The sequence below is a fragment of the Lutjanus erythropterus genome, chromosome 5 (assembly GCF_056507025.1).
Source record: "Lutjanus erythropterus isolate fLutEry1 chromosome 5, fLutEry1.hap2, whole genome shotgun sequence".
In the NCBI taxonomy this organism is placed as follows: domain Eukaryota; kingdom Metazoa; phylum Chordata; class Actinopteri; order Lutjaniformes; family Lutjanidae; genus Lutjanus; species Lutjanus erythropterus.
Window position 1 is genome coordinate 22,204,213 of NC_139321.1, and position 27,087 is coordinate 22,231,299.

Genomic DNA, 27,087 nt, shown 5'->3' on the forward strand with positions numbered 1-27,087 from the left:
AAAAATAACTGACCAACTAATCAACTACAAAAATTATAGTTCACTGCAGCCCTACTATTTACTCAAAGGCTGCTCTACTTGTTTTTCCTCTTCGACACAATTGCGTCTTCCTCAACAGGTGTAGGTGGCTCAGTTGAGTTGGTCCACAGAGACAGCTCCAGTCAGAGGAGGACCATTAGATGCTGTAGTCTCGAGAAAAAAAATTGTAAAAAAACAAAATCTGTTTTCTTGTGAAATTACAAATAAATATACAAATTCTTCATGTGCAGGACAAACAGCCACACGCTCCCTTATGTTTCTCGTAAGGACAAAAAGAAAACACTGAAAGTACAGAGTGTTGTATCTTCTTGTCAGAGGCAGCGTAGCACAAATCCACCCACACACACAGACGAGAACACAGACAATTAGACACTCATTCATGTTACAGTTGGCTCAACACTCCACCACTGTCAAGTACTTTATTCACAATAAGGTCATTTTCTTCTTTAAAAAATCATTTTTAATATACAACACAATTTTTGACAAGACAACTCCGTTTACAGCTAAATTTGAGCTCTTGAGTTCCAGCTTCTCTCATAACCAAAGCAAGCACGTAGATGATGAGGGAGAGAAAGATGGAGTGAGAGGGACAGATGGACGAGGGTTGAAGTTAGAAGAAAGAATGAGGAAAAAGACAGTCAGAGAGAGGGAAAGAGAAAGAGGACTACGCTTAGTATGATTTTTGTACTAAGAACCAAAATACTCAAATAAAATGAGAAAATAACAGTAATAAAAAACAGTAAGAAAGTAAGAGTTAAAGAGAAAAAAAAGCAGAGGTGTACCAGGATGCTGTATCCATGGCAACCTCACATGCATGTCTGTCTGTTTTGACGCTTCTGCTCTGTTCTGCCATTTCACAAGTCCACATACACAAACACACACTCCCGCAAACTTGAGTGTGTGCGCCCCCATATTCCAAGCAAGTGTGCATCTCTGGGGGTTAGAGGGGAAAGGGGGCAAGGGGGGCAAAGAGGGAGTCAGGGAGGAGTGAGAGGGAGGGAGAGGGAGCGGGGAAGTCGTCCCCTGACACAGTTCTCCCTCATTCACTCCCTCCATCTCCAATCCTTCCCTCCTTTCCTAGAGCTGAGTAAAGAGTCTCTGTCTCCCGCATCACAGCTCCGGTCATCCTCTGTCCAACTGTGCCACTGTGTGTGTGTATGTGTGTGTGTGGTGTGGGTGTGTATGTGTGTGTGGTGTGAGTGTGGGTGTGTGTAATATATATAAATATATATCTATAAGCGATTCCATATCTGTGGAAACCTGTTTTGGCAGGGGTTGAGAACTGAGGAGCAGAAGCTGCTTTAAGTTTGTATCAAGGGGACAAAAAGGGAGCTTGTGACTTTTTTCATGTCTACGTTAATACTGTCATTAGTGTACTTTACAAAACATAAATTAGTAGTAGAAGGTGGACTTCTTGGGAGAGTTGCGTTGGGTCTGTAGTAGGGAGTCCTCAACAGTGCTGACCTGTGTGTGTGCGTGTCTGAGTGCATGTCACGGTACTGGCAGGCAATGGGCACAAGCTCGAGAGTCTGTCAGAACGGGCAGAGAGGTGGAGGTGGCGAGGGCGGGGTGGGAGGTGGACAGAGAGATGACGAGGAGGAAGGAGAAGAGATGGGCTCCTTTCCGTGATGGACGCACCCATCAGCCAATCAGCCCTGGGCTCCTCCAAGAAAGGGTGCAGTGGATGGCGCCACCTGGGGGGTAGAGAGGAGTCTGCAGTCACACGCAGATTCGACCCAGTATTATTCTCTGAACTATGTATACCATGAAAAGGCTCAGTGAGAGTGTCTGACTGTACCTGCTATCTAGAAATGTAAGTGTAGGTGCGGGAGGGAGACCGTCCCTCTGACTGGCCATTGGTTGAGACGTTCAGGAAGTCCCAGATCAGAATGGTGTCGTCGTGAGAACTGCTGATGATCTGAAACTCATCAAACTGGAGGCGGAACACACGGCCAGAGTGCTCCTGAAAACACGAGGAATTAAGAAATTATGTTAACGAACTATGCACACAGGCAGACCATGGTGAATTGAGCTAAAAGCGCAAATGTCAATTCCATTTTGCAGCCGACTATCAATGTTGAGTACTGTCTGCAGCACCGGGAAACGCTCGACTTGATACACAATTTTGTATGACTGCAAATCTTACTCAATGTTTTCCCTGTCAATGAGTGCAGATTAAATATTAGAAACACCTCTCTGTATAACACAATACAACAGAAACATGACTAATGATAATTAACTTAAATCTGTACCTTTGAACACTTTAAACGAAAACAGAACCTTATATCCATTGTGAAAGTAGGATTTCTTGCAGGAATAATCAATTTTCACCAATGAAATCAAATGAACAAACTAAACAATGGCTCTAAGGACGACCACTCGCATAGGTTCTCTAACACTTTTAGAAGGGGTGAGTAAAGTGAGTTGTTTGCAATCTGCAACCTCACCGCCCGATGCCAATAAATCCTACACACTTGTACTTTAAGTCACAAGCTCCATCAGACAGCCATGTGGCAAAAAGCTGAATCAGTGATACTCACCACTAGAGTGCGCAGACATAATGTGCTGGCGGGGGCTCGTGGGTCCAGGGCTGCCTGCAGGTCCCACACCTTGATCTTACTGCAGAGAGTAACATGAGAAGACAACATGTCAGGAACAAAATGTCTCTGCACAAAGCTCTGTGTGTGCGTATGTGTTCGAGACTGACCCGTCGTAGGCGCCGCTGACAATTCTTTTGTTGTCAAAGCGAATGCAGCGCACCAACTCCTCGTGACCTTCCAGCACTCGCAAACATGCCCCACACTCTATGTCCCATAACCTGGAGAAAGAGAAACCTTAGAAAACATGTATTGCAAAATACAGTCCCTACACTGTTTGTGTTTTTTAGTGATAAAATATTTGAAACATATTACAACATATACAATTATTTGAAACATTTGAAATTCTTTTAACAATGTACATTTGAACACAAATATTACATAAAATATACCATATACCATGTCCACATTCAATCTCATACGTACCGGATTGTGTTGTCAGATGAGCCGCTGACCACCAGACGATCTCTGTACTGTAGACAGGCAATGCCCCGCTTATGACCATTTAGAGTGCGCACAAACTCACAGGTGCTGGTGCTCCATACCTACAGGAAGCAACACAGTATGCTTTGTAACTAACTTAAAACTGAAACCTGAAAAACTACCTTGGTGGGCTTGACATTCCTAGTTTTGTGTTTCACAACTAAATACAATTTTCTTAATTCTTTATTCAATCTTTCACTGCTGTTGTTACCTTAATGGTGCGGTCCCCTGAGGCGGACACGATGTATTTGTCGTCAAAGTCAACCACGTTAACAGCAGCCCGGTGTCCCACAAGGACACGACGTAGGCTGATGTCAGTAGGAGAGGCCATGTCCCAGACGGCGATTGAACGGTCCTTGGAACAGGTGACCATCAGGCCGTTGGCAAAGCGCAGGTGAAGAACTGCCTCATTGTGGTGAATCAGTGTGTTGAGTACCTCACCCGTCGTCACCTCCCACACCCTGCAGAGGAGGAGAGGCAGAAGGAGAGGGGTGGAGGGAAAAACAGAAGCAGGGAGAGATGGCAGAGTGGCCAGTGATGAGGGCAAAGGTGATCAAAAGAGGAAAAGAGAAGGTGGAATGGGGCAGGAAGGAAAAATGGGGATGTGGTATGAAAGGGGAGGGGTGTGAGACAAACAGGGAAGAAATGACAAACGGGTGAGAAAAGTGGAAAACGATATGAGGGAGGGTCGAGTAGGAAAGAAAAATGAGATGGGGCAGTGGGAATAAGTGGTCAAAACGAAAGAAAAGAAGTTTGACGATGTGGAGTGGAAAAGATATGTAATGGGAGCAAAGGAAAAAGGAAAACAATGGAGACATGAGAATTATGTTTATTAGTTTTACAATGGAGAGACTCACAAGCACATGCACACGCACGGCTGTGAAGAACATGTCACTGAACTGCACCACTGGGCATTCAGAGTCAAACACAGAACACACTGGAAAAGCTGACAACCAAACCTACAAACAAAGTGCCTGTCAAGCTGTTGCTAAGGAAGTGAAGTCACATTTTCCTTGGATACTGCCCAGTGAGTACGGCTGAAGTGTGAAGTAATAAGAGAATTAATGTTGAGCTTCTGTGTGCAGTAGCCAAGCAAGTGTCAACATACACACACAAGCCAGGTCTTTAAATATCTGCAATAAAACATATCCCACTATCTGTAGTAATGATAGTAAATCTAACTCATGATGAAATAATACACATTTTTATGTTCCATCTGACTGCTGCAATATGGCTAGACACATTTAACAGAAATATATAAGCAAATGAATTATGTCGAAATTCATTTTCTACATTTTATTTGTCATTGCATAAAGTTCACGGCAGGTATTGAAATGATATACAACAGCCATGGTTTCTGTTGCTATAAAACAAGTCATCTCCTCGCACAAAAGTGCACTATATATTTCTTACATATTCCTGTGTAGATAAACTAGTTATTATATGCGCTTTATTTTGAATGGCTGAACAAACCACTACAGTAAAATTATGTATCACCAATAATCTATTCATTATTGAAATGTAGGGCTGTCCTGAGTGCCATTTTTGGGATGCTTCAGTGTAAGATATCAGCAAAAATTCGAAGCTCTGACTAGGGGTGCCATAGCTGATTGGTCTCGAGTCTGTGTGCGTGTGTGTGTTATCATGGTAAAATGTGGTCCTAGAGGCGCTTACTGTAGCGGCACCTACCACATATGTGGCTTTCAGTATTATATGTGTTTATATGTCTGTCTGCGTACAGTTTTTGTCAACATGATGGCTTGACAACCGTGTAAGATGCAATGATGGAGCTCCACAGGTGTGTACATGAGATCAAAATGACAGCTGTGTTTGAAGGCTTTCCACTCACAGACACAAGTCTGTATACTTGTATTACGTGGTTTTTATACATGCAGGATTTGAAACTAATTTAACACAATAGAGGAGCTCCTTTTTTTTGCTCGTTATTAATATTTAGCCTCTTTGGTGCAGCTGACGTAGCGTCTCCTTTCTAAATCATCAATCATGCAAGTATATCCTTGTTCATCTGCCACAACCTGATTTCCACATTCCCTTCAGTTAGAGAACGTGTGCTACAGGAACACAGTTGTTGACGCCCACACTCTAGCTTTCAAAATCAAGTATTCTGCTTTTGTACCTGATACAAACATCTCGAGTACTTGTGGTCTTCATCACTGATATTTGTGTTAACTTGTATTTACTGATACATAATAAGCGAGTAATCAACCCAAAAATAACTATGGAGAAGCTGCATTAGTTTTGACTACTATAGAAATGGTAAAATGTAGTCATAACTTTGCAAACATAAAATGTAGTAGTAGTAGTACTTCCTTATACACCTTTTATAAAGTTTAGTTGAGTGTGATACACAATCAGTGTTGTAAAAATACAACTCAATAAATACAATAAGTCTACAAACAAGTTAAAATATAGAAATACAGAACAGAGGATGCAAGAATTAATTCTAAAAAAAATACATTTAACGTTTTCTTACTAAAGTGGCTATGACGACAGTTTCAAATCCTGCTGCTTTGCTGACGAACACAGGTGTCATCAGCTGTAATTCTAGGCAACAAGTTTCTGTTTCCAGCAGCTGTCAAGTGCATTGCCCGTTCATATACCACAGACAATGACAACAGTTGTGATTTGACATTAGAACAGGAAGAAATCACATAATGAAACAAAAATATTTTTATTCATTTGTAAGAACTTGCTAACATGTCCACTGTATAGATCTCCAAGGTAATTATGAACCAAAAAGTTTCGAAAAGATCCAGTGTGTGGCAGTGAACAGTGTCAAAGATGACAAGGGTCATTTCATAATATGACAAGAAACAGTAGCACATAGTCATAAGTCAGTTTATGAGGATAATTAATTTATCATCTACAGTATTAGGGATTCTTGAAATGACTCATTTCCATGTCATTTAATGGAAACTTTAAATTTAGACAAGCTTGGCTCTGGTTTGCAGAGTGTGGCTAACACCAGCAGCCTGCTCTCTTTGCGAGATAACATCCACATGCCTTGGCTGAATGTGGTGACACATTTTATTTTGACACAGCCTACATATAACCTCGTTTAATGGTCTTGATCAAAATACTGCCAACCTATTGGTTTTACAAGATGTCATCATGGGTGCTATAGCCCCAGCTAGTGGTAGGTGGCTGCTTACCATCTTAGATGCAACAGTTAACTGGTGTTGTCCATTAATAAAGTATTAATAATTAGTTTAACTGCCCGGTATTTCTTTTGTCAACTAGCAAGGGTAGCATTGTTTAAACAAGTAAATAACTAATCACTAATACTCAAGGTCTATAAATGCTCATCTGCTTTTTGTCTCATTGTGTTGTCACAGCTAAACAAGGATTTACATTGCAAACTGAAAGTATTTTAGTAAATATAGATATATGATTATTCAATCCAAGCATAGTTGTGCAGTAATTCATTGTTTACGTTCATTTATGCTGACCACAGCCTTGAATCCTACTCAAAAAAATACAGTGTGTACTTTCTGTAACAAGATGTGTGTCGTACCTGACAGTTGAGTCAGAAGACCCGGTGACAATGACCCTCTCATCATACTGCAGACACAACACTGAGCCTGTGTGACCGGTCAGTATCTTCAGACACTCCAGAGACTGCTTATCCCAGATCTAGGAGAAGAAAAGGAAAGGAGGAAGAAGACAAGTTAGCAGAGTGAGAGGGAGATCTTGACCGTGGAGGACACCGAAAAAGAGGAAAAATAAATGGTTGTGAAAAGGTTGCAGATTTGGGTCAGTCTAAGAATGGCCTATTCTCTCAGCAGTGTTCATGCCCCATTTCCCCACTGCTGTGCTGAGCTCTGCGTGTTGTACGTAAGAGCCATTCAGCTCGATCCTGGGTGTGCGTCAGCCTTCTCCAGAACAATAAGAAGACAAATCCGCTCTTCTCCTCCCTCCTTCATCCCCTCCTCTTCATCATCTTCTACTCTCCTCTCAGGCCAGACAGATAATTTGAAAACACAACGGGTCTGGAGCTGAGCTCTTTTATCCTGTAATTCACTTGTGTTCTGTCTCAGTGTCTGCTGGTTTAGCTCAGCGCCATAGACAATAAGATGATAAGCCATACTAAGCCAGAGGAGAAGATTCAATTCATAAATACACAAACCAAGGTTGGAAGAAAACAACCACACACACAGCAGGCATGTCTTTCTCACAGCCAACACTTTTGGCTCTCTCTACTGCTACTGCTGCTTAAATGCACAAATGGGATGTTAATTACTTCTACATGTCAGTTTGGGCCAGCAGGGCAGACTCATACATGCCCACTGTTCTGTATGTTCTCACTGCCTCTGCAGCAGGAAAAAATAATGCAGGAAAACTGAGGGATATCCTTGTGCATGCAACAGTCCGATGTATACATTTACATTTATATGAGTTCACAGTTGGGGTGTAATGATATGCTAGGCTTAACAGCACTGAATCATAATCATGATATTCAAAATGTTTCAGGAGAAATATCAGATAAAATTACTTAATGCATTAAACTCACAATATGCAAGTCTGGCTGGTAGAAGATTCTCTCATATCGAACAATAAAAAAGGCAGTTTGATGATTAAGTAGCCTGGGATCATGGGAGTTGTTGTCTTCAATGATGTACAACCACCATTGCTGATGAAAATCTATCTTAGTTACAGCAACTAGTGGCTAGGAGGAAATGCCTTGAATTAATTACGGAATTCTCTGCCTTTGACGTTTGTTGGAAATATGTATGATAACGCAAGATCCAGTCTTTTTAAAATTTTAATGTGGGAAGATCACATATTACAGTATTAAAAGAGAAAAAATAAAAGGGATTTGCAATTACCACTAGGAAGATTTTAAACTGGTAATTATTCTTATATCACTATTGTACAGATATCGTCATATGAGACAAGATATTGTCTTTGATTTTGGATATTGTTATATTGTGATAAAAAAGTGTTGTCTTTTCCTGGATTTAAAGGCTATATCATAATAAACTGATGTAGTTTTCTGAACTTACCAGACTGTGCTGGCTGTTCTATTATTTGACTTTAGTAACTTAGTCATCACATTCAGGTTACTGATGATTATTTATCAAAAATCTCATTGCGTTTTTATTTTGTCAAAGCACCAATAGGCATCCTTAAAATACTGTTGCCATGTTGCCATATCAATAGACGTATTTGTTCATAAATATTGTGATATTTTATGTTGTCCATATTGTCTAGTCCTACTTTATATACTGTTCGGTGGTTTAGTCTACAGAAATGCATTTTATTCTATAAGATCATCATTATTCGAGAATTTACAGGATGTTATTTTACAGAAAATGTGCACTGAGATATACTGTATATCGTGGCATATCTTAAAAATATTGAGGTATTATTTATAAACCATATCACCCAACCCTAACCTCTGTGTATGGGAAATAGACCAAACAAATAAGAACAACTAATCTCACTCAAAACTTTGCAAAAAGAAAATGTAGTAGGAGTTCTCCTTTATACACCTTTTATAAAGTTTAGTTGAGTGTGATACAAAATCAGTGTTGTAAAAGTACAATATATTAAATACAATAAATCTACAAACAAGTTAAAATCTAGAAATACCAAACAGAGTGGATGTCAGAATTCATTCTGAAAATACATTTAGCGATTTCTTACTAAAGTGGCTATGACGACAGTTTCACATCCTGTTGCTTTGCTGACGTACACAGGTGTCATCAGCTGTAATTCTAGGCAACAAGTTTCTGTTTCCAGCAGCTGTCGAGTGCATTGCCCGTTAGTATACCACAGACAATGATGACAGTTGAGATCTGACATTAGAACAGAAGGAAATCGCATAATTAAATATTTTTATTCACTTGTAAGAACTTGCTAACATGTCTACTGTACAGATCTCCCAGGTAGTTATGAACCAAAAAGTTTAGAAAAAGATCCAGTGTGTGACAGGGAACAGTGTCAAAGATGAAGTGAGCGAGTTCATAATTTGACAAGACTTCAGACTGTCCATAATGTTCAGTTCGATACACACATACCTTAATGGAATTGTCCCTAAGGCCACTGATGATCTTGTCATCGTCGTACTGGAGACAGTAAACCCCTTTACTATTTTCTGAGCGACACTGAATCCTCTGCAAGTTGTGTCTGCCACATCGCCAATTAGCCTCAATAGTCTGGAGGAAAGAGAGAGAAACAATGAGAAAGAAACACAGGAGGCAACCAGCGAACGAAAGAGAAGCACTGTAGATTAACAGAGACAAGACAATACTAATTTAAACAATACTACACAGTCTTTTCCCACTTTTCATCAATGTGTCAAGAAATAGGCCATGTGCCATATATCAGATATACTCTTAATTTCACTGTTTTTGAAATGGTACTAGATAATACTGTCTCTGCAAACAGTGAAGTCACATTTCAAACAAGGAAGTAAAGAAATAATAGCTGGCGCAATAAGTTGCACAAAATTACTCAAATCTTCAAACAAAGTGTTCATTTAATACTGAAATCCATCTCACTGTCTCTTACCTCTATGTCTTGGATGATCTTGGGATAAAGGGAGTGATAGTAGGAGTTGGGTGGGACTTCTGATGTGCGATTCTTGAACAGATATTTCTCCCTAAGGTAAGAAAAATATAATAATGACGTCTTCTTTGTATTTGGGATCTTTTTTCACCAACAACTGACATTCAGAGCCAACCAAGTATAACTATACATCCCAAATCTTTTATCCTAAATTAAAGGCCAAAAACTAGAAGACTAACAAGCACACTGAAAACAAGTAGTTCACCTGTAATCTCAGAAAGCACCCTCTTTCTCTTTGGCAATTTTAAACTATTAATGTAAAACTAAAGTAGGATAACTAAGATAACTCTGTATGTATGTATACAAATGTCTGCTCTCACCACTGGTGTCTCTCAGACAGGCCTTTCCAGAGCGGGTCCGTGCGGACCATGCGTTCAATGAGCTTCTTCCACAGCATACCCTCAGAGATAACCCTCTGCCACTCCTTACACACCAGTTCTGCCGAGCATAGCGAGCGTGCATCCAGGAAAGACAGGATGTTCTCCGCTATGTGATCCAAGCCTTGGGCTGCAGGGAAGAAGAGAAGGGGCTGAGTGAGTGTTTGCTGCAAAATTAATAGGACTTCATCTGGTTGGTTTATCTGTGCCAGATTTTATTTTTCAAAAGTAATCTGTGTTTATTTCACATATTAAAAATGCCTTTTGATTTGAAAATCAATAAATCATAATACAAAAACCTGGCTGAACATTTTAGTAATACTATTTGTAGAGTAAAGTTTCTGTAGTTTAAATTTTTTGTTCATTTACTCGTAACAATAATGATCATCCTCATGCAGCAGAAAACAAATTCTGGATATGTGAATAAATCTAAATATAATCTTTTCTTTCAGTAAAAACAAACAAAAACAATTGAACCACAAGTCTTGTCACACAACAGGAAGGGAATGTAGAGCTCACACTGGAGTGGTTTCTGCTTAATATTCCTATGTGTATTTGTACCTGGCAGCGCAGTGATGAAGTCCCTCTGCAGCATGGGTTTGAGGTAGGAGTTGATGTGGCCGTGCTGGTAGTGGCACATACGGGAGATCAGGCGCTCGACAAACTCCACCTGGTCGGCCTCCGACCACTGGTCAAACAGGGCGATGCAGTGTTCCTTCTCCTTCTCGTAGTTCCCCTCTGACGGACGCTTGCGGGACCCCACGACAGGACCATTACTAAGCTGTAAAGATCAGGTAGAGATTTATTAAATGTCTTAAAAATATGTATTTGTGAGAATATATTGGGACATTCATATGAAGCAAATCAGTCAACTTCAGGCACTCTTCCGGTGTTCAGATGTATTACAGGAACTCATTTCAGATGTATATTAGTTTTTCTTAAGCAGCATTGTAAACAGAATATAATCTTAATTACTGTCAAAACTTTTTTGCCATTACTGGAACTAGTGTAGTGGCTGAAAATGGAGACTGAAGCAGTTCTGTACAGAATCAAAAGGAGGCTCTTATTGTTACAAAACAGACTAAGTTAAAAATCAATTTTCATTGCTTTGGGTTAGAGCTCGTTAAACCACTAGAAGCCTGCAGTGGTGGGGGTGTATGTGTGGGAATAGGAAAAAAAATGCTTTAAAATAAATGTTCGTGTCAACAGCATTTTGTCAACATCAGTTTTTACTTAAATACAAGCACTAAGGGAACAGAAGTCCATGAAAAGTCATATTTTGTTTTGTATCCAAACTAAAAAATATTAATCGTTATTAAGACAGTACTTCGGGCAGGACAATAAAATCAATATAATATAAATATCATGATGAGAGATTACATTTTGGATATCATTGACATCGTTGTCTTTTCCTGGTTTTAAAGGCTGCAATACAGTAAACTGAAGTAATTCTCTGAACTTACCAGATTGTTACAGACTATTATTTACCTTTACCCACTTAGTCATTGTATCCACATGACGAATGATTATTTATCAAAAATCTCATTGTCTTAATATTTCATGAATGCACTTATAGTCATTCCTACAACACTGTTGCAATATTGATAAATGTATTTGGTAGAAAATATTGTGATATTTGATTTTGTCCATATTGTCCAGCCCCAAATTGTACATTCACAATTTTTCAATGATTTTGGAGCCTGTCAACACTTGAACCACAATATTATCAACCTGTATATGAGGGTTCCCTGGGTGGGATATTCAAGTAAGACAATAAACAATTCACACATTGTGTCAGTCCTGTACAGTATATACACATTTGAAATACTGTAAATTTTAAGAAACTGAGTTGCAGATCTCACTTTTCACCAAGCTGTTGTGATGGATACACAAATGATCAGCACACACAAAAACAGATGCGCTCATGTACCTTGAGAACTGTGTTCTTCTTTGGCGACAGATCGTCCACAAGGTTCTGTGACTCCATCCCTGATGTGTTCTGTAGAAAAAAAAAAACAAAACAAAGAGAAGGAGTGGGTTAGTGTTTTGTTCTCATTGGATGTTGTGTTAAAGGCACTGTGAGAGCCAGGGCAGCGGTGTGGACAGCGCTGGACACAAGAGTGCCACAAACACAGCCAAGGAGGGTAACCATCATGACTTCTGAGGCGTGCACGCACAAACACCCGTGCATACACACACACATATGAAGTGAAAAAACTGAGCACTGCAGCAAAAGGAATCTATTTGCTTGCTTGTCTGTGATGTGGGCTAAGTAGTCTGGACAGGAAATTAAAGTGCAGCATCTTGGGTATGTCATTGGCAGCAGCTCAGGCATGACTGTAATGAAACTAAAATCAGATAGTGGTCTTACAGCATATAGAGACGAGAAGAAAAAAACTGGGAGGTAACCAGATCCCACCCATTTCTAGCATGACTAAAAGTGCACTGCAAACAAGCAAGAGACTTGAGTCATTTTAACAACAGAGTTATTGCATAAAATCACTGGTTGACAGTGATAGAGTGAAGAGAGTGACTATTTAGGTTTGCTTCTAACACTTGATGAATAATAAAATATATTAGTATAATAATACACACTTATAAACCAAATAAATTATAAATAGCTGTTTTTTGGTAGCATATATGGCCATGGATAATCAGGCAGCAACACCATAATATTACATTCATCATTACACTCATACAAACATACAACATGAAGACCAGCTATCCTCGTAAGGGGCTTGCTGTTCACTGCTTTAATTGTAGCAGAGGATATGTTGGACTATTGATATAACAAGTTTGCCTACTGTAATTTTTTTTCTTGTCAAACTGGTACATTTCTGCACTGTAAACTTATTAGCAGGAACCACACAACCTGTCCATCTTGTACATGTGAAGCACACCAAAAGGGGACAAATGCACCATTATTTCCTAAGTTTAGATTTCTTTATCTATACTACATGCATTCCATATTCTCAGATATTTCAACAAATAGCACAAAACAATGGTAATCTCTCAAGTGGGTGGTAAAATTTTAACATTCACTGACCATTTTGCTGGTGGACAAAAAAAGGTTAATTTGCATCCCTTTAAGCAAACTGACTTGGGATAATGGGACATGCAAGGCCTTTCCCTAGGAGAGGGTCACTGCTATCCCATATCTGTGTAGGTGATGACTGAGCCAAGGTCACAGTCTTTGGAAATTGCTATGTTGGCAAAAAAAAGCTAGAATAGAGGCCTGTCTGTCTATTTATTTTAAGAGCCTATCTGTTAGTGCTTCTCCAAAGGCTGTAAAAACAGGATTACTAAGTTATGTAGATCTTCTTCTCTAAGCAAAACCCAAGACCCTCTCAAGAACTGTTCCAGATTTTGCTCAGTGCAGTTATCCATCTAATTTAGTGATGCTGCTACACAAGGAGAGCAAAACTAACAGAGATGTTCTCTGCCAGTGGCTGGCACTAACACAACCACACAAACAAACAAACAAACGGTCAGGTACCAAGACCAAAGCAGACAGGACAAGAAGCCAGAATGGGCTTGCTGGTGTTGATGATCATGCAGAGCAGAAGAAGAAGGAGGGAGAAATAAAAACAGACAGACCAGGTTTGGCCAGGCAGGCAGGCAAGCAAGCATGTAGCCTCTCAGAGCTTGAAGGAAGACCCCCCACCTCGGCCCTCACACCTCCAGGTAGAAGGGGAGAAAACGTTACTCCTCAATGCGGGGTTATTCTCTGGTACCCCCTGCATCCAACCCTCCAATATTCTACTATTCAAACCCATCTGATTGTAAAAGTCTCCAGTTTTCATAACATGGCACAATCACTGTTTGACTTTTTAGCTCTACCGTCTAATTTTGATGCAAGAACTGTGATTTGACATGATTACAAAGAAGTCAATTACAGTTCATAAAGCTGCAATTCTGTTTTAAGCAGAGTTTGAGGACGCACCAGAGAAGAACCTGAGAGCAGCAGTGTGCTTCCAACAGGGAGGAAAGGACAACGGAGGGTGAGGAGGTAGGAGGGTGAGGGGATGAGTGGGTGCTATCCGCACCAAGGTGGTATGAGGAGTCGTGTGGAGTGGGCGAAGAAAAGTGAAGGGTGAGGAGATGGCGAGGGAGGGAGGGAAGGGAGAGGAGGAGGAGCAGCAGAATTAAGAGGAGAGAGGCAGAACCTGGTTGTGAGCCCGGGTGGAGGGGATGCTCTGCAGGCACCTGAGTGCACACAAACTCTCAGCCACCGAGGAGCAGCCCAGCCAGAGAGAGCGAGGCACAGAGCACTGTGTGAAAGAGAGAGAGGAAGGGAGGAAGGGAGGAGGAGGAGAACGAAGTGGACAGGGTGAGGGAGGAAGAGAAAGGGAAGAGCGAGAGACCAGAGATGAGAAGTAAAGGAAAAGTAGAAGAGGGGTTGATGAGGGAAGTTGGAAGGAGGAAACCAAAGGAGATGAATAGGTGGATGGATCAATGAATGGACAGATGGATGGAAGTAGAGAGGAGTTGGTGAGGAGCAGGACAGGTGGAGTGTGAAAAAGTGTAAGAATTCAAAAATAATGGAAAAATAAACACAAAAAAAACAAGGTTTGGTGTGAAATTGAGAGGAGGTGGGTGTGTAACCGTCAAAAGTGAGGGGAGAAGAAGAGGGGAGGAGGTGGGGGATAGTGAGGGGAAAAACCAGTATTAGAGCTACACACACATTGGCACAGTGAGCGCAGGAACACACACTCCTTCACACACAAGATACAGACTGATAAACATACACACAGAAGCATTATTAGACATGAACCGGGTGGGGATAGGTAGAGGAGAGGGAGGGGCAATGGGATTAATTGTCAATTACTGTCACTATTGTTTTGACAGAAACCCCACCCACTGTTCTGCCATCCCCACTCTCATGAGTGGTTAGTGAATAACACTGGGACAAAAAATAAAATCAAATTAAATACACAGACAATCCAGACGAAATTCAAAATTTTTGGCGGGCCTGTAAGATTGCAGTCCCCAAATCCTCCACAAATGTATTCATTACTAGTAATATATAGTATATACTTAAGAATGATGTGAGTAATCGTTCTCCAGTGCAAGGAAATAGAGGCAGGTATAAATTCATAAAATACATGGGCTACACACAGTATGTGCTCTTGTCAGATAAATTACTTTTCATACTATAGACACCAACAATGATTTCTTATTCTGTGGCTGTGTAAACATTTGACTATGTTCGTGTTTTCAGTATTTCTTGTGTTCATATTAACTTCAGTGGGGCTGAATGATGTGTTTTAAAAGGTCATAGTGACTACTTTGAAAGATATTAGGATTGTGACATAATTTATGATGATTACTGGTAATTATCATTTTTGCATCACACTTTTCATTTTCCCCACAAAACTCTTAAAATGCACCTCTGCAACACTACAGTACCATACTGAGACTGTGTATTCTGTTGCTGTGTAAGCGCTTGGGTACATTTCTGTATTCAGTATTTATAATTCTTTTTATTAAATTAAGACCAAAATACAGATCGAGCAATCAACGAAAGATTTTTAAAGCAGTGTATAGATTAAGACTTTTTTCTTTTTCACATACTGATTTTAAAGGATGTTTCATTTTGATGAGCTTCTGAACACCTTCTTAAAGCCTAATGTAGGGGAATCTACTAACTGGCTCCATTAATAATGTCTATATAATGTTATTTACTATTAATTTCTCTCAGTGATGGTTATTCACGATCTATAAACATCTGTAGTGTTTGTGGATAAACTCTTTGGCAAAAATCACGAACTGCTCACTCAGTTAACTTGTTCATATCTATCTAATCATCTAGTATCATCTACTAAACAGTCTTAACATATTACTTTACAGGCCTAACTTGCTTTATGTGTGCGATACAATTGATTTGTTATTGGAGAAAGTGAGAACTGTGAGGTATTTCAGATATGGAAACCGAATGTAAACTGTAACTCTGTTTATGAGTAAGTTCATTGACAAAACACATTTGTGCCTTATCTTAATTGACGTCTGCCTGACGACCACTTTGACCCCTGTAATGTTAATGTTAGCTATTAGTAAGCTAACGCTAGCCTAGATAGCTAGCTTAACAAGAAACCATAATTTCATGAGAAAACTACGTTGCTTCTTGACCTAATCTGACCGTTTATACAGAGGAAACATATATTAATATGTTAGATAATCCTTCTGGTTATCGAAACAGCTTTTATAGCCTTCACCAATTGAGTGTTTTGGTATGGTAATGGCTGTCAAGTATACCTAGCATTTTAGCATGCTAGCTATTAAGCTAATTGCTACCTCGCTAATCGTGGTAACGCTATGTGAATGAAATAGCAATACACTTCCTTCTACGCACTTTGAAAATATAAACAGACAAGCAGCACATTGTAACAGTTTTAGCTACATACCACTGTATTATGGGATCTGTTTGACTGTTACACACACCTATTACCATGTATGTTGTCTTAACATAAAGTAGTAAATATAACATACCCGTAAATTTACGTGGTTCATCGCCTTCTAGCCTGTGTTAGCTGGATGGCTAAGTATCAGACAGGGCCCAGTTAAAGTGGCGCAGCGTCACCGCAGTGAACGCTACCCCGAGAATCCTCGGCTGTCTTCGGCCGACGACTCAACATCAACCTTTTAATCTCCCCCGCTGTTTACCGATTTCACCCAAAACAACACGCGATTTACATTTACCAGATGTTGACGTATGTCTTTATTATAAATCCGACCAGTATGCGGAGCATTCTTAGCGAAATGTATCGATAATTTCAGGCCCTCCCTCCGATTTCTGGTCCCCCCTCCTTTCTCCTCCACCTCTCCCGAAAAGCCGCTTCAGCCCATTCCTGCCGTCGAATCGAGCCTCGGCGCTTCACACAATATAAGAGCGACACTGAACACTTCGGGTGTTCAGGATGCCACAACGAAACGAAATCTTACCATCAGTTCCAACGTTTTGTCCTCCATCTCCGGCTCCATGTTGACGATCCCCCCCGAAACTCGCTCTGAAAATGGAAACCCAGCCCTGCGTCGGCGGCCCGCAAATGCAGAGACGTCATTCACTTCGCTCAACCACACAGCTTTGGTAGGGCAGTGTCAGGAGGGTGGGTGGGGGATGGGAACGCCCATGCAACGAACGGGGCGCGCTGATTGGACGGATTTTGTCAAAAGGGGCGTAGTTTCACGGCTTTGCCTTTTATTGATTGGCTAACCGTGCTACCAAGGCTTCCCCGGTGACTCCCCCAAACAAAAGGGCAAATGGATGAAGATGCTGTTGCTATCCTGAAGAGGAATACACTAAGGCAAAATCAATCATCCGCATAGCTTTGCTATAAGATGCTGCAGGATGTTGCCTATTTTAATATGTAATGTGTGATTAAAGTAAATGGCAACTTAAATCAATCTGTATAAAATATTAACATAGGTGGTGATCTGATAATTTAAGGTTCTGTGATCTTATACCTTTGTGATTGTATGGTTAAGTACAATATTTGATGACATGTTTGAGTTGTTTCAGTACATTCCCATCAAATTGCATATTTTAGAAAATCCACAGGATGATGCATAGCTAAAAAGAATGTGAAGTGAATGAGACAAGGGATGATAGTGACATAATAACACCTCTTGCAAAAAAAACATGGTCACTGAATTAATTGGGCGACTACACAGAATAAAACCTTTAAGTACATGATCATGGATTGACCTGAGAAGACCTGTTCCAGGCTTTTTTTTTTCTGCAAAGTAATCCAGAAAACTCAGCAAGCCAGACACTCAGGATTCACAGCTTCAGCTACAGTCATCTGTTACCTTAGTTCACCTTTGTCGATGCTTTTCTATGAATCCCACAGGGATTAAAGAAATACGGTTGACAGTACATATGTTTGGATTACTCACATCCTGAAGTGCCAGAACTGTTATGCTATCTTCAAAAGACATGTTTAATGCTGTAATGAGCAGGATGTTGTTTCCTTCCTTAACACTCAGTGGCTACTTTGAGAATTCAAAGCAAGCTCCTTCATGCAGTTTTACTTCATCAGCTTGACCTGTGAATCTTTTTTAAGAAAATTATTGATGTAATTTTGGTATATTTAACAAGGCCATTCTATAACAGCTCCTTGAGTAGTTCTGTATTCACATTTCTCCACAGAGTTATGAATGAAAACCTGACTGACATGTCACATTTAAAATTGCATCCACAGGATTGCACAGACAAAATCAAATTTTTGAATGGATTTCTGATTTCTACATCAAGCTCTCACAAATTAATTCTAAAAGCAATAAATTGACATAGGTGAGATTCAGATTCTTGAAAATTTTTAAGAATTTCATTTAACTGGACACATCTCATACCAAGGAGGACACGAAGGAATGCCCATATCCAAGAGATCTGATACCTTTGTTTTCTACAACGTAAAAGTAATTCAATTTCAACATAAGGAGGTGGAATCTGAAGAACCAAGTAAACAATCAACTCCCCTGAAGCAGTCATACATACTTGTCACTCACACAACTATCAAAGTTTTTGATTTAAGTCAGGGCAGCAGAGAAAACACTGGCCTTTCCAGGAACTGGACAGACACAGAACAGGATTGAGACCACAGCAGATGAGGAGGTAGCAATGGTTTTCAGCAGTTCAAATTTAATACTTTGTCCCCCTTTCTCTACAGAAACCCAGGTAAAAAAAATCCCCCACTCTCATAAAATACAACAGCAGCAGTTACCAGTAAAAAAATGAAATGCAAAAAAAAAGAAGAGAGAGAAAGCATTGAAGGGAGAAGAGAGAGAGGGTAGGGACATGATGAGGCAAGAAAGGAAAATATATTTTCTATATGTGAGGAGCGAGTCCAAAGTTCTTCTTCAGACCAGGTTAGGGGCAGCGAGGAATCTGGGAACTTGCTGTTGTGTTCATTCAAAATGGAGGGGAGGAGGGAAAAAAAGAACAAAAATGAGTCGAGTCCAATCCAACTAGGGGAAGGAACCAGCACTCTAAGGCAGGGATTTATTCAGGAAGGGCTTTCTCCCTCTCTGGATGAAAGAAAATCTCACTCCTCTTCAGCCTGTGTGATGTACTTTGTCTTGTGTACAGATGAAATGTATGTGCAAGTTTGTGTATGCAACAGGTAAATTGGAAGGTGTGTCTGTCATATATATGGTCAACACGGTTGCACCTCTCACTTGCTGCAAGAGAGGTGGCATTTTTCTTTCCTTATTTCTTCATTCATTCCTTTGCTTTTCTTTTTTCTCCCAATAATCAGTCCCCGACTACCTAGTAGTCATCCAAATCAAAGAACTCATCGTCCTCTCCTTGGTACTCCATGCCCTGGAAATCCACCCTGTACCGCAAGATACCTGAGAAACACAGAGATGATAGATTACCAAGGGTAACGTGATGGTTGGCCAGCTTATGTCATGTTTCGTTAGATTATAGCAGCATTAAAGGAAGAATTTGTATTAGGATAAGCTAATCCCCATTAGTTATGCGGGTGGGAGTATTTGTATCTAAAAAGCATGAATTCCTCTTTCAAGCACTACTTACCGAATTACAACACCAACATCAGTAAAATTACTTACAAACTGAGGACATTTGCATGGAATTCATACTTAGTTTCTTTACATAAAAAAGTTTTTTTTATATAAAGGATTAAAAGATGTTGAACGGTTAATGCCTCTATCATATCAATGTATATTGGACATCAAAATGAAAAGGTCTTACCTGTTAGCAGGAAACCATGTTAAATTTTGAATACTTTGATTTATCATGACAGATAATGTAAAATTTATATTTATTATTCTGATAATGAATCTGCAATAATAATATCTTATTAGGCAGATTATGTCTAAGCGTTTATTTAAATTCTAAGACAAAATATTTTATAAAAACCAAAGTATATTTGTCAATTTTTTGTTGTCTTTTATTGGACAAAAATAAATGAATATCTGAATAATCAGAAATGTTTTTTGCTGTAATATGGATGAATATGAACATTCAATCATCCATCTCTGCTCACCTTCACCTCAGGTGTGTGTAAACCACAAGTTTCATGATCTTATTCTTAACATTAAAAATGTGAAATTATCAGTGATCTTATCAATATCAACTGAAAAAAAATCCATATCATATCCCTAAAACAAAACATTTGAAATTTTAAGACCTTCCTGTCCTTAAGAGGGAAAGACAACATACAGTGTAAATACAGCATAGTAACATTAGGATTCAAGATGCTTTTAATTTGCCTTCTCCATGCCTAATCTTTACCTCCCAATCCATCATATATCTCCTAAGTATACATTCAAGAGGGTGGCCAAAATCCAGGAGGAAAGAGAATCGAGGGAAAAACACAACAGAACTGGAACAGTCTGTCCCCTCTACTGTATCAAAATCCCTATCAAGTGGCCCACTTACAAGAAGCCTATCCAGTTAAAGTGCTGAAGTCCATTACTTAACTCTGCTGTAGCCAAGGTTATATGTTAACAGCAATTTGTTCCTAAAAGTGGTCTGAAATGGCATCTATTAAGCAGAATTAGTTGAAGCCATAAACTACTATGTGTTGGTTAAGCTGATGATTATTATTAGCCTGTGACATTCATGCAATCTTGCCACCTTGGCTATCAATGTCTTAATTGTTGCTGATCACAGCATATAATGACTTTAAATTTAGGTAGAGCAGCTTCTATGTGGTCTCCAGTGTGGCATGCAACATATTTCCTAGAGATTCAAGAACAGGATTCTCCTGTTTTTACTGACCATATTTCACTGAACCACAGGAAAATCTCAATGAATGAAATATCCGCTGACTGCGCTACACATATCCCACAATTTTCCTAATTTTTTGTTGTACTAAAGCACAATTCTAATGTCATAAACCATATCATGCTTACCCCCGATGCCTCCAAAGCCCTTGACAAACTGGGACCCTTCCTGGCTCTTGTCTGTGACTATCTCCAATGTGGCTCCAAATTTCTTGTAGTTGTTGGCAAACCACTCCAGCAGTGGCATGCTCTCGATCAACTCATGTTCCTGCCCCGTCTAGAGACACAATCACAGTCAAAAACACATAGCATGATGGGTAACAGGGTCTAACTTAAATCACATGGATCAGTCTTTTCTCTATAGTGCTCACCTCCTTGTCTGTGAAGTGAGACTTGTCCTTCTCCTGTTCTGGCGTTAAGTACAAAGTCTTCTCATCTTAAAATCAAAAAGGAAAAAAATGAAGATTTAGCATTTTAACACAATATTTATCATTGTGTTTTCCAGCTAAGGTAGATGTGATATTTCTGGTCTATTTACCATTCTCTGCTCCGTTGCTCTCTGCCCCGTGCACACGTAAAATGTAGCGCATGGTGTCTAAGTTCTCGTAGACTATGAGGATCTCCACTGCTCCCATCTCAAGGGCTTTAAGTGTGTCCTCCACACCAAAACAGTACTTCCCCGTGTCCTGACTGATCTCATCGAAGTACCGCCCTATAGAATGGGACAGCCATTAGGAAACTCTGCACCAAAACAAAAGCTCTTGTTTCCTTTAGCTACTACTGGTCTTACAGTGGTCCAATGTGTCAACAGGACAACTCACCTATGAGCTTCTTCTCTTGGATGAACTTGACATTAGAGAGAACCTCTGCTGAGAGCTCAATAGCCTGGTTGAAACCATTTTCTCCTCCGTAAGAGATATCCACCAGCTTCAGAACCTTGGCCTGTAACCTCTGTAGAAAACAAACACATACACATGTTAATCACACTAAAGAGATAATTACACATGGGCATTAAGTGATTATAATTAGAAGCACAGATAATCTGAATAGCCATATTACTTTTTCCTCCAAACCTGGCAGTTTGACAACTAAATCTTGGTTATTTAAGTCCCTAAAATGGGAGATGTTTTAAAGACTATCAACAGAAATATGCTGTCATTAATAACAAGTTGAGCAGTTTCAGGATATAGTACAGAATAAACACTTAACTGCTCGTGTGTTTTATCAGAACATACAGACACAGACTTACTGGGTCAAACATATCAGACTGGCTGAGCTCAGTCTTAAAGTCGGCAGAACCAGCCAAGACCATTCCTGCCACATTAACTTTGTCGTTGGACACAAAGAGCTGGACAGCCGTCTCAGCCACTTTTCTCACATAGTTGTGTCTCTTTTCCATTCTCAGACGAGCAAAACGCAGAGCAGACTGCCCTCCTCTGCCTGAAGGAAAGATAAACATAAAAGACACAATATTTTTTAATATATTTTATCATAATATATTTTTTACTCAATATTTATGCTTTACAAATTAATAGTGTAACATAACTACACACACACACACACACATATACATATGTATATATGTGTGTGTGTTTATATGTATGTATATATACACACATACACACACACATACATACATATGTTAATCTATTCTCTTAAATATCCCTACTGTGTAGTTAGAAATATCTAAAGTTCAGTGTTGTGTGAGTACTGTGGGTCAGTACCGTGCTTCTTGGGTAGGTCCACAGTGAATTTGTGTAGCACCTCCCTGGTGTTGCCCTGCAGTGTGCCAAAGAGTGCCCCACTACCGTCGATCACAATAAAGCCAAACTTGCTATCATCAGAGAGCAGGGCTGTCAATGCCTGTGTTAGGGGGTGTGAGGGGAAAAATGGATGATTAGAACATGACAGAAAGCAAGTGTAATATAACTACCAGAATTTACATGCCAAGAATCGTCTCTACAAGAAAAATACACACAGACAGAGAGACCAAGCAAAGGGTCTCACCTCGGTGTGGAACTTGTTGTCGCAGAGGTACAGGGAGGTGTTGATTGGCTTAAAAGGCTCAAAGTCGATATTGACTTTCTTCTCCTTGCCTTCCTCTGTCACAATGGTGCCACAGTACACAACCAAACCATTGGGTGGCACTGGCAAGAGAGAAAGTCAGAGGCCAACAGATCAGACAAATATCAGGTTTCTGTACAGATGCATTAACGATTTACAGGCTCTGGAGAACTCATCATTATTAGCCTTTCTAATACAAAAGCCATGCTATTCCACGACAAAATATGTCCAAAGTAGACAAGGAATGTTTTGCTATGGCGATGTACAATATTATGTATACACCAACACTGCACCAATGGGTAACAGACACCCTTCTCCAACACTTATAGCTACCTACCTTGTAATTTAAATGTTATAACCACCACATATTTTGGCAGTTAAATGTTGCCCTCTTATTTGCTAGGCAGTTAAAAGCTGAAAGGGGGTGCATAACACACCAAACATACATACAGTAAAATAATTTAAAAACGTACATGCTAAGAAAGATGTTGGGACAGTTAGATTCATAGAATTTCAAGTTCAGTCTATACCTACCTACTGTTACCATACCTCCAGACTTCAGAAGAATGAATAATGGTTTTATTCTATGACTTATTTATTCACCCATTTACTGTATATATTTTTTGTTTTTGTTAGTAGCATTATGGAACCTACAACTGGTGCCTTGTTATACAACCAAGTATTGTTAAATGATACATAAATGAACCTTGTAATGTTGTACTGTAACGGAAAACCTGCTTGTGTTTATAAATCTGAACTTAACTGTCCACAAGCACAAACATCAGATGCAACCTTCTCTTACAGATGATTATTTAGCAGTTTTTGTCACTGACAGTGAAATTACATCCATGCATCATTAACATCTGACTAAAGGTCAACTTAACACTAAATCTGACCATCTATCTAGCCTTTACTGAGACCATGAGGGTAATTTTTATGTAAAGACACCCTGATAGGGATCAATTTGTCAAGCTGCTCATGACAACTCCCACATTAAAGTCAGCAAGGTTTTATGTGGTTTTTCACTGTAACACAATACATACCCTTGTTGTAGAGTTTTAGTCTTTGCTGTACAGAGGTGATGGCCCCGAGCACAGAGAGCCTGTTGACTCGACTTTTGATGTTGGAAGCAGTTCCAAACTCATCAGCCAACATCTTGGCCACTCTGGATATCTGGTCCTTGGGTGGGATGATCAGTGAGATCATACTGGTGCCATTACTATACAGAGAGAAAGGCAGCAATGTTAGTATTTACATTTACATAGGCATACACACTAAGGTTGCCAAAAGTACTGGTACATCAATACAGTTTCTATACTATGTTTAAAATGATATAATATCTGTTAATTGTAAGTATTAAAAGTACCTAAGTGATAGAAGAAAAAAAAATCTAAGTGCTCCTTCAAGACCTCAGTTCAGTTCAGTCTTTATTGTCCTATCTGAAAGCTTACCAAAACACAGTGTTCAGAATTTTCTGTGCCAGCACTGTGTGGAGGTTGTTAAAAAAACAGAAGAAAACTATTCTATATTGTGTTCCTTGGACTTTGTTTTTCCTTTTTGCAGTGGCTTTAAAAGAGGTATTGAGTATCATTTTTTGTATTAATACAAGTACTGTACTCAAGTTCAGAATTCTGGTGTTGTGACAACTGTGATACATACGCACAAGATGCCACGGGATGCAGTGTGTAACACACTATAAACACTGTAACTGGCTAAACACAAAAACAACGAAATTCATATCTATGTCAGAAATGACACCAATGTGATGAGTGTTAACCACTCTAACTTTGATTATTTAGTGTAGCAACTTTAATCTGTTCATTTTATTACCTCCGAGATAACTCCACCTCTTTCTCTCATCCCGTTTTGTAAACACACAATCTCTCCTTGCAAAATATCACCTTGACAAGGAGTGAAAGGTTGAGGGACGAACAGGGTGGGCTTTCAGTTACACAGTACACAATCTCTGCCCTTGAAGCAGAGGACTGAGTATCAGTTCTACACTGTCCCTCCATTCACTACCTACCAAGAGACAAAGCATACCAGCACAGGCTGACACTGCACACACACGGGCAGGTAGCAGCAGCAGCAGCTGGATGAATGTAGGGCAAATGGTCAACTGTGTGTGACATGGCAGGCGGTGGAGCACAGGACAGCAAATTCTGCGCAGCACTAAACGACAAGCTGTCGCAGAGCAAGCTACAAGCCAGTGAAGCAACACCCACATTTCACATGTCGTGTTTGATAATTCACGAAGGCCAGAATGTCCGCACCAACAAACAACAAACTAGAATTCCTTTCAACTGATCATTTTGTAGTCGGTGAAGCTTTAATGTAACGGGTGTCACGAGGTGATTTAACATAGTGGATTCTTGAGGGAATAAAGAAGCTTTATCGTGTAATTTACGTGTATAGATGTCAAGCGATCCGCCATTTAAAGTTATGGAATGAGTCCAACGGAGCATGTGGACGTCCAACTATAAGCTAACCGGCCTTCCTTCCTCATCAGCGTGCTTTCTTGTTAAAGAAAGCGGCCTCTTTCCAAAGATGACGTCTATTAGCGGGTCTCATTAGCAACAATGCTAACGTTAACATTAACAATAATTGCTTAAACGTTATAACATTTGTGGCAACATTCTGCGCAGTGTCAGCCACAACACCTACAACAAGACAAATCACATATTCCTCCAGATTAACACAACGTTTCCGACCTCCAGACAAGCGAAATGCGACAGCCATTAGCACTTAGCAATTAGCAAGCTAGCAGCAAAAGCTAGGGTAAGATACGTTAGCGATGCTAAGCTAACCACTCCCAAATTCGGCCCCACTTATCCGATCTCCAGCTGTTGCGGCGATCAACATTCACATCATCACGCGAAGCAATAAGCCTTCATACAGTTGACTTGGCCACGGCATCAACACACAACTCAAATCGACCCCTTACCCACGGGCAGCTTCCAAACTTTTGATCAGCTTCTTGATTTTCCATATCTCCACGTTCCTGTCCGCCGCGCTGGGGTCGTCCGCCATCTTTCTGCTGTAATCGCTTCAGCACCTGAAAAGACGTGGAAAAAGAAGAACAAAACATATGCGGTAAACCGGCTAGTTACCAGATTGACTGATAATCACAGTCTTATTAGGCTGACAAAATATTCGTCCCAATTAGCTGTATTAGATACCTCTCCAAACTAGTGGCGCGGTGTCCGTTAAGGCACCTGACCAATACTTGCAGCTGGACTGACCGTGAGAGAAAGACTTAAAGTCGGGCTGTCTCTGTCAGTACAGTGCGCGGAGAATAACAGGCCTACAGTCTGCCAGGCCCTAGCGTCCACCCTGTTCTTATCTAATACGACCTACTTTCCCTCTATTCTCCCGTAAACCATATGGAAACCAACTGCCAGCCTTTCAGACTTTAAGTATCTATCGACATAAATGGAGTTGGTACGGTACCTGCCTCGGACAACGCCGCTCCGCTCCGCTGTCTGTCCGCTGCGCTACGTCGAGTCGGTGGTCCGAGGAGTGACGTTGCCTTCCCGACCGGTTTCTCTCTCCTCCACACGCTGCGCGTGGTGCTGTCGATGGGGCTCACATGTGGGAGGTGGTTAGAATTGTGGCGTTTACTTCCTGGAAACCACATAGAAACCAATGAAAGCTCTTGGATTGTACGCCAATCATCAACATCGAACCAACGATTGGACGGAAGCTACAAACGCCGTTGAAACTGGCTGGGATTACGTATATATGGGTCATGGGAGTTGTAGTTAGTGTGATCTGACTTAAAATACTTCAGTTGAATAAAATATTAGGTTGTACCAAAGTGGTACCAACGTTTTTCTATTAGCATTTTAGTTAATTAATCAAAACTAGGTTTGAAAAAAAATAATAATAATAATTAAAACCCCAACAGTATAATAACTGACATAGCCACTAATTTTGTGTTACTTTTGTTAGAGATTTAACTTATATTATATTATATTATATTATATTATATTATATTATATTATATTATGAGTTTCCATAAATATTTAGCGTGAAGTGTGACACCTGCTGGCCACTTTGCTATATAGACAATACTTCCCAACCAGAATGCATGTCAGCTGTTGTCAGCATTTTGTTTCTTTCCACAGATTTCCTTGACAAAATTTTATTTTGTGAATGTGATGTTGAATACGTTTCCACATGTT

At 40.0% G+C, this 27,087-nt stretch overlaps 2 protein-coding genes across 5 annotated transcripts; both read right to left on the bottom strand.

The window, feature by feature from the left end:
- Positions 1 to 415: 415 nt before the first annotated feature.
- On the bottom strand, positions 416 to 17,185 carry fbxw11a (F-box and WD repeat domain containing 11a). 2 transcript variants are annotated; one of them, XM_084719220.1, is made up of 13 exons: positions 17,030 to 17,185; positions 12,018 to 12,086; positions 10,649 to 10,868; positions 10,031 to 10,217; positions 9,654 to 9,744; positions 9,161 to 9,298; positions 6,655 to 6,773; positions 3,331 to 3,580; positions 3,063 to 3,181; positions 2,747 to 2,857; positions 2,580 to 2,658; positions 1,838 to 2,002; positions 416 to 1,733 (listed from the first exon to the last, which is right to left on the bottom strand). In XM_084719220.1, exons 1-12 carry the CDS (start codon positions 17,066 to 17,068, stop codon positions 1,841 to 1,843), a joined length of 1,584 nt encoding a protein of 527 aa, XP_084575346.1. In that variant the 5' UTR covers positions 17,069 to 17,185; the 3' UTR covers positions 416 to 1,733; positions 1,838 to 1,840. The 2 variants fall into 2 exon arrangements, with proteins under 2 accessions (XP_084575346.1, XP_084575347.1); XM_084719221.1 differs by having other exon boundaries at positions 416 to 1,752.
- Positions 17,186 to 18,708: 1,523 nt separating this feature from the next.
- Positions 18,709 to 26,509, bottom strand: LOC146326868 (eukaryotic peptide chain release factor subunit 1). 3 transcript variants are annotated; one of them, XM_084719222.1, is made up of 11 exons: positions 26,354 to 26,509; positions 25,848 to 25,958; positions 23,947 to 24,122; positions 22,847 to 22,986; positions 22,564 to 22,702; positions 22,089 to 22,279; positions 21,661 to 21,790; positions 21,378 to 21,551; positions 21,211 to 21,275; positions 20,969 to 21,116; positions 18,709 to 19,438 (listed from the first exon to the last, which is right to left on the bottom strand). In XM_084719222.1, the coding sequence occupies exons 2-11, from the start codon at positions 25,931 to 25,933 to the stop codon at positions 19,356 to 19,358; spliced, it is 1,332 nt and encodes a 443-aa protein (XP_084575348.1). In that variant the 5' UTR covers positions 25,934 to 25,958; positions 26,354 to 26,509; the 3' UTR covers positions 18,709 to 19,355. The 3 variants fall into 3 exon arrangements, with proteins under 3 accessions (XP_084575348.1, XP_084575350.1, XP_084575349.1); XM_084719224.1 differs by having other exon boundaries at positions 26,358 to 26,483; XM_084719223.1 differs by lacking the exon at positions 26,354 to 26,509 and adding an exon at positions 26,083 to 26,225.
- Positions 26,510 to 27,087: the final 578 nt, after the last annotated feature.